Genomic DNA, 15,206 nt, shown 5'->3' on the forward strand with positions numbered 1-15,206 from the left:
CACCTTGGTGAAATGCCAAATTGTTTTCCTAAGTCATCTTGACCTTGGCTGACCTTTGCTTAGGTTGTCATTTCTCCTTGACAACCACTCGTGTGGACATCTGATAAACAAGGACAGTGCACTCCTGAGCAAATGTGCTGAACTAGATTATGGAGGTAATTGAACAGCACAGATTTAAGAAAAGATCACTTCAGCAGCTCACAAAGCTGAACTTTCTGAAGCAAATGGAAGCTCTGAATCACAAGCACACACCTGACAGTCGAGTCTGAAGATCCAGTGATAATCACCCGTTCATCATACTGCAGGCACAGGACAGAACCCGTGTGTCCAGTGAGAATTCGCTTGCATTCTAATGTATTTTTATCCCAGATCTAGGAGAGAGCAAACATTACAAAACAGACAGCTAAGGAAGGTTTACATCATACTTTAAGCACCTACTGCTTAAAAAACTGGTCTGTTTTTCACTACAACGGATCATCTACACTGCAGGCAGAACTACCTCAGTGGCATGGGCTCATTGCTGTGGTGACATGCAGGCTGGTGTAACATGCTAGCATCTTTTGTATTACTGGGTTTGCTCTGAATACTGGCCTTACCTCCTCATTAATGCAGAGTAGTTATATAATCTGTAATTACTGACTGAAAAGTCAACTAACGAATTATGTTCAGAAAGAAAACAAAGTCTCTTTTGACTAATATAAGAGGTATACATGTTGCTTAGGCAAGAGGTGAAGGAAAAGGATAGTTTAGCAACAAGAGGTTGGAGAAGTGCCACTGAAATCAGGACACTACTGTTTATGGCACTAGCATTATGTGCCATTGGCATGTCATTCTGGAGAGTTCTCACCTTGATAGTGTTGTCTCGTAGGCCACTGACTATCTTCTGATCATCGTACTGTAAACAATAAACGCCTTTGCTTGTCTCACTACGGCAGTGGATTCTCTGTAAACTGTGCCTCCCACACCGCCAGTTTGACTCTATTGTCTTGAGAGACAGGAGACAAAAGAGAAGTAAAAATAAAAGACAAAACTCTCCCTTACTTTCGTTTGCTTGAGAATCTCACAGAATAACAGAGTGGCCTGGGTTGGAAGGAACCTAAAGGATCATGAATCTCCAACCCCCCTGCCACCAACCTCCCCATTTAATACTAGACCAGGCTGCCCAGGGCCCCATCCAACCTGCCCTTGAGCACCTCCAGGGACAGGGCATCCACAACCTCTCTGGGCAGCCTGTTCCAGCACCTCACCACTCTCTCTGTGAAGAACTTCCCCCTGACATCCAACCTAAATCTTCCCTCCCTCAACTTAAAACCATTTCCCCTTGTCCTGCAGTTATCAACCCTTTCAAAGAGTTGATTCCCCTCCTGTTTGTAGGCTCCCTTTAGGTACTGAAAGGCTGCAATGAGGTCACCCCACAGCCTTCTTTTCTCCAGGCTGAACAAGCCCAGCTCCCTCAGCCTGTCTTTGTAGGGGAGGTGCTCCAGTCCCCTGATCATCTCTGTGGCTCCTCTGGACCCTTTCCAACAGTTCTCTGTCTTTCTTGTACTGGGGGCTCCAGACCTGGACACAGGACTCCAGATGGGGCCTCACGAGAGCAGAGTAGAGGGGGACAATCACCTCCCTGTCCCTGCTGGCCAGCCCTCTCCTGATGGAGCCCAGGGTACCATTTGCTTTCCGAGCCAGAAGACAGCAGATACTTTACATTTTTTCCTGCAGCCAGATCCGTAGAATGACACAGCAGTTTTCTAGAAGCAGCAGCATGTGATGAAACCAATGAAACAGGCAAAGGCTTGGAACACATACTGTGGCCAAACTCCCCTGCATGCTCTGGCATGGTGAGGGAGCAGTGACCCAGAAGTTGTTTTTTACAAACTTCAACCTTTAATTCTGTGACTCTGCAACTAGACAATTGCAGAGAATGTCTCAGCTGAGCTCTAAGGGCTTGTGCAAATCTGCCCAGGCAGTGCCTGACCACCTCTTTTGCCACTATGCAACTGTCAGAACAGGGCACTTGACACTGGCTCTCCACCAAATACAAGGCAACACGGCCCAGTTGCCTCCTGTTTCCCTGGGTTTTTTAGGGACTGCACTTTCTCGCTGACTCAATTCCTGAGATCCATCTGTTATCACCTTATTAGATTCATGTGCATGGATGGGGCAAAGGACCATGGAACAGAGAAAGTCAGGATGGTAGTGCTGCTATGACATCTGATGTGCAAAGTGTGGAGACTTGTGAACAACGCAGCTTCCCCTCTGACTAACGCAGTGACGATGGCCTGGGAATTTATACATAGCCCAGATCTTCAAACTCCCAATGAACACAGACACATCGTACTTAACGAAATACTTCATCAGCATGAAACAGAATTTGAGCATGATGAATAAATGAGAGAGGTTGTTAAAAAAAGGAAAACAAAACAAAAAAGCCCATCACACCTGGCAGTCACTCCTTACCTCTATATCCTGTATAATTTTGGGGTAAAGTGCTCTGTAGAAGGAGTTGGGTGGAGCAGTCCCATCAGGGGGTTTATTTTTAAATAGGTATTGACCCCTGGAAGACAGAGAACACAGATCACATTTTAGCACTGGGGAGGAAGATCTCTCTGGTATTTTAGAAATGGGTACCCATTGCTGAAAAGCACACAAAGATTCACAGTCTAATTTCATTTACTCAGTAACACAGGGTGGTTCCTTGTTTGTTTGTCCTGTGACATGTTGAAGTTGCATCTAGTCACTGAAAAATTAATGACAAAGCAGTTTTTCCTCACTAGGGGAAGGAAAATGTGCTATTTTGGACGCGAGCCCCTTCAACTCAATAAGAGGTTAGAATGGCTCATGCCCACTGCATACATATTCATATCAGAGGTCACCTTTAAAATAAAGCATACAAAAAAATATGAGAAGCTGAAGAACTCTCAAGCTCTCTGTGCATTCAGGACTAGCTTTGATCTACATTAACAGGAACAGCATCAGTTCTGGAACACGGACATTTTACTGCTACTACTTCATTTTGGTAAGCAACGCTTCATCGGTGGTGCCTTCCTCATTTCAACACTGATTTGGAATACTCATATCCCAAGCTAGATTTTTGCTACAAAAAAATCCATAAACGGCAATCACTACCTGCTGTGTAAAAAACTTAAATTCCTCATCCTGAAGTTAAGAAGCCACCAAACACGGTGTGGAAGCTAGTAAACCCCACCATGGGCGTACTAACTGCTGCTCTGCCTGGCAACATGCCTCACAAAATGGAGAGAGGCACAAATGCCTCCGAGTGTAATCCTGGCATTGCAGGCACGGAGTTTATACTGGGCCAGCTCTCCACTTCCCCCTCCCTCGCTCCATTATGGCATAATTAATTGCTCAATACTTCATTGTGCATTCTTTTCTTGTCCTTTCCATATAACATGTCTTGAAAGTCATTTGAGAGGCTGCACTAACTGGCTGACATACGTTGGGCAAAATCCAGACTAAATCATTACAATTTTAAGGTATAAGCGGGGAGGTAAACTATAGGATTGAACAAACAAAACAAATGCTCAAGAAAAGATCTTTTGACAATTAGGGAAACTACTTTACATTCAAATTAAGAGAAAGCTGCTTTCTACTTAGGACAAAGGAATCATCTGAGTTTTCCAACAGTAACCAGCAGTCTGGGGACAAATCTCTGTGAAGAAGGGACATATGGCTGCGTGCAAACCAACAATTAGGTGGATCCTTACATGATCCAGTTTGGAAGTGCAAGAAAATTACTACTACTGGCTTGGGGAGGGTGGAAATGGAGATGTGCAGAACAGCTACAGCACGCTACAGAAGACTTAGGGTAGGTCTAGAACAATCTGTATACAAGCCTATGTGCCTGAAAACCTGTCTGTTGTTTGCACCTTTACTACATGAACTATTAGAAGGCCCTGCTAGCCATACACAATGTCTTGCTACTTGTAAAGTCAGTTGCATATAGATCAGCTGAGGGACTGTTTGGAATTTCCCTGGTATTCCAGTGATTGGGATAAAAGCAACTATTGTTTGCAGTTTCTGATGACTGGCCAACTCAATCAAGTATTCAGATGGAAACAACAGTACCCAATCTTGGGCTTCTGTTTTGTTTTTCTCTAAATCTGGTAACGCTTGCTGCTCCCTGACAGAATAACATTGAGTGACTGTCCTTTGAGATAGAAAGCAGGATTTTTGATAGGAAGAAGGCAAACCCAAGGAAATGGTGGACTGTCCAAACGAACTTCACAGACTGCTCATCATAGAGCACACGATTAGATGAGTTCCTAGAAGTTGAAAAGCTGACCAGCAACAGCCACACTGATCAATCCAGAATAAATCATGTCACACGGACCTAATTTCTTCTCAGAGGTCAGTTTCATAACTTAGCTAGAAAGTATAGTGGTGGAAGTGCTCAAGGGTGAACACACAAATGGCCAGCAAGCACAGCTTACCAGCCGTGCGCTGTCAAAAAGAAAGGCAACTGGGATCTTGCATGAAGTCTCTCCTAGATGTGTCATATTAGACATTTTCATTAATGACAAAGAATGGAATAGGGAGCATATTTACTTTGTGGCTAATGATGCTAAAGCTGAGAGAAGATACAAGCACTTCGGAAGACAAGATTAAACTCATAATGCATCTGACAAAATGGAGAAATACTAACCAGTATACAGAATTTAATTCAATAAGGATGAGTGCCAAGTTCTCTACTTATAAGCATTCAAGATGAGGAACAACAGGTAAGGAGAACTTCCACAGAAAGGGTAATTAAAAGTTATATATAAAATAAAACCACTGTTAAAAAAAAAAAAAAGCTCGTGTTCTTCTGGAAAGCCTAAAATGGAGCATCCACCATAAAGCAGAGAAAATAATCCTCATTAAACTCTGGTGATGCCTCAGCAGAAGGAAGATGATCAGCTGAAGTCACCATCCTCCAAGAATGGAGAAGAGTAAGAAGAGTAACTGGAGTGAGGCTACTCAAAGCAAACTGAGAACGACAAGAGGGCAAGAAGACACAGGGTGAGCATTCATTAGCACATCCCATGTGTAGGAAATACGATCATCTCCCAGCTATGCAAAAGATTGCTACAAAAAGCAGAAAGGGAAACTGTTCTCTGTGTCTGTGTAGGCTAAATGTAACATCCTGAGCTGTAGATAGCAGGATGATGTTCACCAGAACTGGCTGCCCACAGAAGCTGTGCATGCCCCATCCCTGGAGGCATTCAGGGCCGGTTGGATGGGACTCTGGGCAGCACGGTTAGCAAAACAGTGATACTGCTTGCCCAGGCAAAGCACAGAGAATCTCCATCATTAAAGGCTTTTAAGAACCATTAGACAAACATCTGGGATGACACAGAAAAACAGAGGATGAAAAAGTTACCAGTACCACGTCTGTGTTCATTTTATACTCTTTACAAGCACTGTACAACTGGAAGCAGATCAACACAGTATTTATTTTTAAAGGACATTTCATAATTGTGAATTACTTGCCTTTACTTTCTGAGACAAGCAGTACAACAAAATTAACCGTGAAACAGAAGTCTTTGTTTGCAATTCTGTATCTTTTTCTTTTTAATAGCAACCAAAATGCCTGAGCTGTCACTTTTATCTTGTTTATGAAATATTCATACCCAGCTTCCTTTCTGCCAACATCCTAGGGACACCCTTGGAAAAGAAAATTATGTATTAAAGGACGTAGCCCCTGAGAGGGAAAGTTCTAATGAAATGTTAACAGAGCAGCTTCAAACTTGAGTGAGACCCACACTGTAGTAAGGCTATTCCAGCTGATTATTAACTAATCTATCTGCATTTCTAAAGTCCCCTATTCTCTGTGGTACCTACCCTCAGCTTCCAGTTTGAAAATTAAACAGATATCTAATAGTGAAAATCTGCTGAGGAAAACAAACAGACCCATCAGGAAACAACTAATACATAGCACATGCTGCCCCATTGCCACCCCCAAAAAAGCTCTTCTGCTCCGAACTGCTGACTAGTTTAGTGTTCCCCTGGGGCGTACACAGCTTCTTAATTTGAACCGAATGACAGCTGGGCGTAAAAATCTCACTCTGTATATCCCACTTGTCACAGTGGGATAAGAGCATGATCAGATGAGGAAAGTGAGGAAAAAGCCCCCTCGCTGTCTGCACAGCCAAACGATGCCCTAAGCCCCCAACCCCTGAATCTGCCCTCTTGCATTTGTCAGGTTTGGAACCAGTGTGCTATTTCAGGATGCTACGTATTCTTCTTCAAACACTGTTTGAAACACAGAGCACCCCCTATCCTAAATGGGGGCAAAAGAGGTAAAGATACAGCTCCCTCACCATCCTCTCCTCTCTGACAACCCCCTCCACAGTGAGTCTGTCCTGACCATCCTCTCGATCAGCTTCTTCCACAGCATGCCGTCCGACGTCACGCGGTACCACTCCTTGCACACCAGCTCAGCGGCACACAGCGATTTGGCATCCAGGTAGGACAGGATGTTCTCAGCAATGTGATCCAATCCCCGAGCTGCAGGGGGAGGAAGGAAAAAAACAACAGGCATTATTTGCTGGGGAGAAGGGCAGTTTAAAACAACTTCCCTTACGAGTACAAATACACCCCCTCTCTCCTATTCCTTTCCATCCACTCTTCTGCATGCAGAGCTGGACCAAATGCGCAGAAGAGCATCTGCAGCTAAGTTCAGGAGTGAGCAGTGTTCTCCAACTTCCTTTGGATATAACACAACAAGTCATTAAAAATAATAAAGAATCCAAGAAGTCATTCCAATCTATTTCGATGGGTTTTAGCACTAGGGGGATATTCTATGGATGGCATTTCCAACTCAGCGACGCAGCCCCCAAAATCTCTCTATATTAGGACCATTTCTCATCTCACTGCTACAGCTGTTCTCATGTTCCAGCGGCTCAAAAGCTGTTTTTGCTAAAGCAGTAGCTTTTAAACGTAATGAAGAAAAAAATATATATTCCCAATGTGTGCCCTGAAGGGTAGTGGTACCTTTAGACATGGGGGAGGGAAAGATATGCAGATGCACGGGGAAGTGGAACGGAAAGAAGAGGCTGTCTGAGGAGAAAGTGAAGCAGGTTCACCAGCTTCATTTATTAAAGCGAGTGGAGGAAAAATATGCACCATAATTGTATAATGTGCAAATATTTTCCAGTGTGAATACCATGACTGGCCTTCTTTCAACATGGTTGGAGTAAAAGGCAAAGCAGTTGAGCTAAAAAGGCAGCAATGCTTGCAAGGCTTTGGCTCTACAGCCTGGGTAGTACCTACCAGCTCAGTGTAATATCTCCACACAACACCATGCTCTGTCTCTTAAACAGACAGATGGGTCTAGCAAAAATGTGCCCCTTCCCACTCAGATCTGATCACCTACCAGACATCAGAAAGATAAGATGCCTTTTAAATGAGGTGTTGCATAAGCACAGCTTCTCTTGGAGGCTGCTTAATTCATAAGTGAGACACAGTGTCAAGGGATCCTCCCTCGTCACAGGTCCAATTGCTGAGGCTTTGTGAAAGTTGTGGTTGAGACCCTAGAAACCCTCTAGTTCACATGTAGGACATGGTTATATGTGTCCTTTCTTGCTTTTGAAACAACAGCCTCAAAGAGCAGGCCCTGCCTGTCAGTGACAAAGAAAAAACAGTGAATGCATTTGTAAAGTCACATGCCCATACATCAGCAAACCCAAACTGGGAGCAATCAGCTGATTCCTTTGGAGCTCGTAAGAAACAAAAGGCCCAATCTCTACTTGGTTTTGTTAACTGAAACATCTCAAAATTATCTACTGACACATGAAAATGAGAAAACTCAGCATGTCTTCTCTCGATCCTATCAAACATCTGAGATTTATAATGCACATTGGGTGAGACATTCTGCCCAGCATTTTATGTTCCCATTCATTCAGAAGAAAAAGCACGGGAATGATCCCAGACACAACCAGAATGCAGCAAGAGGGCTGACATTTCTTATCTTTATAGATGCAAAATTAGATGTCAACCTGCAAAACCGAAGCATCAGCAACCTTTATTATGTATTTAATCTGAAAAGATAAACACAGCCATTACGTGAAACTCTCAAAGAAAAGTGTTTGTAAATCCAGGTTTATACTACAGCAATTCATAGACCTATGTCTATGTATGAATGTCTGTGTATTTTGGTGAACCTGAACCAATTCTGAAGGACAGAAGCAGACAACTGAAGGTGTTTCCTTGCTTCCCCACTCTGCAGTCCTGAGCTCTTTCCACTGAGTAGAAATGCCACATTTTGCCATTCTTTCTGACAATCTTTTCCATTCCACTTAACATGTGGGAAGGGAAGGCCAAAACCTCACTATTCCTTGTCTTCACAGAATCAAAGCTATTTTGGGGTGGCAGCAAACTCAATGGTATTATTATGTGAGATACATATCTACTGGAGCATTGCTTCCTTTAAAAAAATTCTTCATGCACAAAAGCTTTTGCTAAACTAATGTAAAACACGATTAGCCCTTTGGTCCTCCACATCAAGTATTAAAAGAATGTTTCAGTTATCTCACACGCCAAACCCTTATGAAAATGACTGCTCATAAAAAATGTTAAACAGCTTGGAAATGCTAAGCAAGAACCTTGTTTGGGTTTTTTTGCTTGTTTTTTAAAGAAATGGAACAAAGTTTGTTAAGTACACAGTTAAGCTGCGTTTTCCCAACCTTCATTCCGTCCAAAGCGCTGGGAAAATAACCTCAGTCAATTGTTCTCTATATTAGCCAAGCCTGCTCATGACCTAAAACCATCTCTGGTCATTCTGTGGCACAGTGCAAGGAGGACAGAGATAAGATGCCTGAAGATTTTGGAGAATCTTTATTGTTTTATTTACTTGAGGGGGAGAGTAGGAAAGAGAAGGAAGGCATAAAAATGAAACCAGAATACTGAGCACTTGAGAATTCCAGAAAGCTACAAAATACTTAAATAGGTTAGGGTTGGTTTGGTTTTTTAAATTGACTTAATTCAACATTTCAGGTTCAGCACTCTTTCCTCAGCAGTTCCCTCTTCCTATCACCCTTACCAGAAAGCTGCCTGCACTGAGGACATTCTGCACCTCCCAGGCTGCAGAGCCTGAGCCAGCCTGATTCCCTGCCATTCATTTTCTCCCGTAGAGCCATATTCACCAGGACATTTGCACTTTGCCAATATGCAAATTGATGCACATATATTATTTAAGCACACAGTTCCCACAACTGTTCACATTCTCAGACATTAGCTGCCTAATATCCTGTCTGTTCTGTACTTGGAGGCAGTAAAATTCAAAGCTAGAGCTGCTTCCTAGATAACTCTGAAAAGACCACTAACAAATATGGCACGGCAGGCAGATTTTGGATGCCTGTGAAAATATTTCTAATGTTTGCCCAAAACGATCAGAAAAAGGCTTGCAGGATGAAATTAAACAACAGAAAATATGCGGTATTTCCTTGCTCTGATGGAGCTTTGTGGAGGAAGACCCGGAAAAATTGTGTAGCTAACTGTATATATGCTTTTACTTTAGAAGTGGGGAAACCAGTGTGCTTTCCAAGTATTCTGTCTTTCTGAAACAGAACAGCCTCACAAGTTAATGCTGCTCTAAGTACACAAGATTACTGCCACTGGACTACTAAAAACTAACATAAAGAAGGTACTTAGCATAACTAAGATTTTTTTTTAATGCTACAACAACCATTTGATTACTGGACACAATGAGCTTAAAAATCCAGAGACTGCATACTTAACTTCATAGCAAAACTCTCACACTGCCTCTATGCTTTGCACAATTCAGTTAAATCCTATTTTTTTCCACCTTTTTTCCAACCCGACATTTTCAATTTCAGGTTAAGAAATCCCCTCCAAAGAATGATCGAATGACTGGATGGAACAAACTGTCCAAGTTGATCATTTCTCCAAAGGGATCCACAGAACAAGTATTTTTGCAAGAAATTCCTCTTTTCAGCTGGTTATTTAGATGGAACAGCTGTAGGACTTGCTCAGGTTCACCTGAAACAAAGGGATTGCTAACCTACTGACTATTTATTGAGGTATGATCTAACAGTCTGGAAAAATTCGACAGACAGGAATTCCCATCTGGCTCTGAAATTCTATGGCTTATTGTTCGCATGTCTTATCTCCTTTTGCCTCACTTTCTCACCTGTAAGATGGGGTCAAGACACTATTTTACGTGTGCGTTCTCTGAAATACACCCAATGCCACGTGTGAGAACATCTGGGACAACATCTTGAAAGGAAAGTCCAACAGAGGTGTAAAAAACACACTGAACATTTTCCATTCTTTTTTCTCATGTCCTCCATTCACTATGGGCAATAAACAGATAATCAAAATGATGGCCTCAGGAAGGCATTTTACTAGCACCAAAATAGTCTACATAAGAAAAGAGAAAAACCTTGGCTGAGCAGTGGAAAACAGGAGTAGTTTTAATTTTTTAAAAAACATTATTAATGAATCAGACATTGCAGACATTCTAAGCACAACTACCTGTCTTCTGGCTTGTGACAACTCCCCTTAAGATACAGATAAGAGCTATCATTCACTCCTGGCCAAACTATGCTGATGTTAGATCATCCCTTCAGTGATGGTAGGAACACAGAACAAAACATTCCTGTATTTTGTATTCCTATAGAGCTTTTCATTCAAAAGCTACAATTTTGCTAGATGGCCCTAGAAGAGACTTCTTCAGCAGGGCAGGCCAGAGGCACAAGAAGCCAAGGAGAATAGTTTTCTGGAAGACAAGAGGAAGGAGCACACTTCCTCTGCCTGCAGAAGTACCTGGCAGTGCAGTGATGAAGTCCCTCTGTAACATGGGCTTGAGGTAAGAGTTTATATGTCCATGCTGGTAGTGACACATCTGGGAGATGAGGTGCTCCACAAACTCCACCTGGTCAGACTCAGACCACTGCTCGAAGTACTTGACGCAGAGCTCCTTCTCCTTCTCATAGCTTGCTGACAGTTTTCTCTGCTTGGGCACAATCATACTGGAAGTGCCATTGGCAAGTTTTGTCTGTGAAAGGAAAGAAAAACACAAATCATACAAGATCGGGTGCTCTGATAAATGAAGTTGGCCAGGACTGTGCATCCCATTTGCAGCTGAGAGCAGGGCTGTAACTCCAGCAGAACAAGGCCCTGGTCCACGCCTGAGCTGCACACAAAGGACTGCTTGGAAGGGAAACCATGAATGCCAATTTAATACAAACACTGTTTTATTTACGTCTTGCAGACAGCAAAATGCATTTGGATTCCTAATCTACAGTTACCAGTTATTTCAATACACCAACAGAAAACTGCATTTATATTTCACTTTTCTAAGAATGGACTGCTACTACAACTCATAGGAAATGCCTAGAACAAATGAGGGGGAAAAAAAAAAGAGCACTTCTTCCAAGTATAAAGTCATACTGTAAGGGTTAAACCAACTAAAGCACACCCTGATATCTGCTACATGCTTCCTTCACAGAATAAAAGAGCTTATCTTTTCCAAGCACTGCTAATATCTTGTCAGAAAGGCTCAGCTCAAAGAAGAGTTTCAGGGACAATACAAAACACTGACATTTCAATTTACTTCTTGATGGCAAGATGTAATTTCTGCTTCCTAAACGATTTTACTGGAAGAAAAGTGCACATTTTGCATTGTAAGGATATCCTTTGTCCAGAAAACATTAACATTATTTTTTTTCCTACACTGCTCAGTTTGCATTAAATGCTAAATTGAGACTTTTGTATCTTTTTAGGATTCATTATCCCCACACACTCACTTCTGTACATCCCCAGTCTAGGAATACACACCACAGGCACACGTTTAACCAAAGCAAGGATAATTTTCATTTTGCTTTTGTAGATTATTCCCACTGAAAACATATGATTTTCCCTTTTTCACCTCAGTGGTGTAACACCAAGCAGCTCTGTAAGAAAAGTCAGCAATACTCCACCGCTTGCATTTACAAAATGTAATTTGAGGTTATCAAATTATTAATTATCAAATCATTAGAAACGAATTACAGACAGTGAAATATATAAACCATTGATTCAGGGGCGCCGTATTTCTGCTGTATGATAAAATTCCAGGCACCAACCTCACCATGAGACTTCATTCCTTTTAAAGGAAAAGATGAGTACCTAAATCTGCCTGTAATTACAACTAAAATGTATGGATTTACTCATTTTACTGGAAGAAAACACAAAACACAAAACAATACTTCTTCTCACGTGTTGAAACACTGCGTTTAGAGAGCAGATAAAAACATTATCCAGTTAGGGTTTGGAATGTGTGAATTCCTAACTGCTCTGGAGAAAAGAATTCTTGTTCTTTGATACCCACCTGCCCTGCCAGCAATTCTCTGAAATACCAAAAATACCATCATTTGAAAATATTCCTAACTATTCACCGCTTCCATCTCATTGTATAGCACAAAGCCACCTAAATTTCAGCCTCTCCAGCAGAGCTGGACAGATTTTCTTCAGATGGAAAAAGGTGGTAATTAGCCGCCATTTGTAGCAAGCAATTTCTACTACTTCAGAGTCAAGTCTCGGAACATGGAGTACACACCACCCGTACTGAACTCTGCAGCTCAGGGTTTTCAACCTCCCTCTTCTCCCCACAGAGCTGTGTGTGTGTTCAGTAGGACTGTGTAAGACAAGGGCTATGACTGATTGACCCTATTTCATTCGGTCATCCCACGGACTGCACTGCAAGTGAATAACAAACCCAGTATTGGGCAGCAGGAAGACATTCTCTTGGGACATCTTTTTATATAGAGAAACCTCTATAAAAGGGGCTGTGGGAATGACATCCTTGGTGTGAAAGACTGAAGTTTTCCTAGCAAAGTCCGCAGCTGGCAACAGCCAGGCAAAAAATCATTACCAATGGACTGCGCTGAACATTGGTCTTGGGGGACTCCGGTCATTTCTGCTGCAGTTAAGCTGCCTGCAAAACAGACACCCCCGTAAAAGTGCTGGATTTAGACAGCAGAGAGCTGTTGTGTTCTACAAGCCTGATGTGGTTAATTTCTCTTGTTTGTTTGTTGGGAAGTTCATCCCACAACAGGCTGTCTCCAGCTTTTAATTTGAGAAATTGTAAGACGGAGCAGCAGAGTAGGCAGGTGAAGTACAAAGACAAAAGGGGCTGCTCCTCCTGGTGTGGGGCTGCAGCAGGCTCTGCCCCTGCCTTGACAAGCTTCCAGCAGCCTCCAGCCCCCACTTACCTCTAAAACGTCGGCCTGGGACATCAAATAGATGTTGCAAAACCCACAAAAACAAGTAACAGATCCTGTGTGCCTAAAATCAGATGGCTTCGGTGGGCCAAAGCAACTCACCTTGTTTGGGTCCCAAGTAAAAACAGCCTCTGAGGTAGGAAAGAACAAATTAAAAAGCCCACTGACCAACACTTGTAACTTGAAGACAAACTCTGCACTTACGTTATGGATCTGCTAAGAAAAGCATTCTATGTGTTTGTATGTCTGAATTAGCAGACAGGAGTACAACGTGTTTTTAGGTGTGTGTGTCCTACTTCAGCCACATTCTGACCATATAAACCTGAGACATCATCAGTGTCCCTGCCTGCTCAAGTCTCCCATCGAAAAAAGCACACCCAAGGTCACCATAGCATGCCCAGGGATCCCATGGTCCATACACCAAGGACCACAAAGACTGTGCAGGCCAGGAATACCCCAGCTCTGCAGGATTCAAAATCCTGCGATCGCCCTGTCCATCTGCAGCTAAGGGTAAGAAGAAGATTCCAAAATTTCAATTTGAAGATTCCTGAAAATCCACTGAGGAGCTCGGTGAAAAAGGTCTGTTATTAAAAAAAGCAACGACACAACAATGACATCAAGCATCTGTATCATTAAAACACTGGGGAGGTACCGGTTACAAGCAGCAAGAGAATTCATTTAGCTTTCTAATAAACCCTGATGACTCAACCATTCTGTTCAGCTGCAGTTCATGACAAATCAGATTCTATTTCCTGCAGCACACAATGGTCTCTTCTTCAATGGTTCCTTTTCCAGGCACAACAGCAGACCTAACCTGAAGAAGTGAGCACCGACCTACAAGCAGGACACACTGCTATGTTAAACAGGCATCCAAGTGCCACGTTAGTGCTTATGCTTTTTATAAGCTTCACTTGCCGAAGTGGCGAAGAATAAGCAGTGGTAGCCCATCATCACAGGTGAAAGCTGTGTACAATGAAGGTGCAGGCTCCACTGTGCCTCAGCTAGCTCCAGCTTCCCCAGTGGCAACTCCTCTGCAAGAGCCACCAAGATGTTCTGCACTGGTGTGCCCAAGCCTGTGAGCTGTGCTGGGAAACCCAGAGGACTGGCTGCCTCGGGTTGGTACTGCCTCAAGGATCTACGTACCGTGCTCCTCTGCAGCCCATAATTACAAGAGCCTTTCTCCAAATGGCTACATTTCACACAAAGCATATTTGTATGCCCTGAGAAGTAGAATAGGGCTAGTATATGAAAGGAATTCAATCTAACTAATGGTTTGCAACTACAGGAAGGTGCCATATTTCAACAAGATAAATAAAGCCTAGATAAATCTCCTACTCTGCATAGTAGACACAACGGCCATGCTATATTACAGCTGTAACCCACATATGACAACCAAAGTTATTTTTGGTTTTGATCAGTAGAGGGGACTAAGAAACCTTCTAAAGCACAACAGTAAGGATCAGCACAGTTCTCTGATGGTGTTACAGGCACAATATTTCACAGCCCACAGTAATGGTCAGAACCCGTAGCAGCGGTCAAAACCTAGTAATAATCATTTTTTTTTTAATTAAAAAAGTCCCCATAACATCTTCTAATCATTGCAGAGGACTTTGTTAAGGCACTTTCCACAGCATGGGTGAATTTAGTTTACACATTTCTTGATGTAAGAAGACAACTCTTTTAAGAAAAAGAGAAAGACAGAATATCATGTGTGGCTTAAATGATCCCAGCAAGGTTTGGGACCTTCTCAACCTTCCAGACGTCCTCAAGCTGGAGTTCCAACACGACCAAGAGATGAGGTCAGCACTGAGCATCTCTCCAGACCAAATGAAGGGACCTTCCTTGGACAACTCAGTACCAAGGGTCCATGCTGGGCTTTTCCCCCTTCCTCCATACAGGGACTGCAGCTCCGACCTGGACAGGTGGCTCCTACTGTTCATTGGCAGCTGCAGTATCCCCCCCCCAGCTGCTTGTGTTGCTGGCCAC

General features: G+C 42.8%; 1 protein-coding gene across 13 annotated transcripts in view; it reads right to left on the reverse strand.

Moving 5' to 3' along the window:
* BTRC (beta-transducin repeat containing E3 ubiquitin protein ligase) overlaps window positions 1-15,206 on the reverse strand; it is a 107,366-nt gene that overhangs the window by 12,516 nt on the left and 79,644 nt on the right. For all 13 annotated transcript variants that reach the window (XM_048944815.1, XM_048944816.1, XM_048944814.1 and 10 more), the window contains 5 exons: window positions 10,783-11,014; window positions 6,318-6,504; window positions 2,455-2,551; window positions 848-985; window positions 253-371 (listed from right to left, as the gene is read on the reverse strand). In XM_048944815.1, coding sequence (XP_048800772.1) covers window positions 253-371; window positions 848-985; window positions 2,455-2,551; window positions 6,318-6,504; window positions 10,783-11,014 — 773 coding nt within the window. The remainder of the gene's footprint in view (window positions 1-252; window positions 372-847; window positions 986-2,454; window positions 2,552-6,317; window positions 6,505-10,782; window positions 11,015-15,206) is intronic.

Source organism: Lagopus muta, chromosome 5 (assembly GCF_023343835.1).
Source record: "Lagopus muta isolate bLagMut1 chromosome 5, bLagMut1 primary, whole genome shotgun sequence".
NCBI classification, from domain to species: Eukaryota; Metazoa; Chordata; class Aves; order Galliformes; family Phasianidae; genus Lagopus; species Lagopus muta.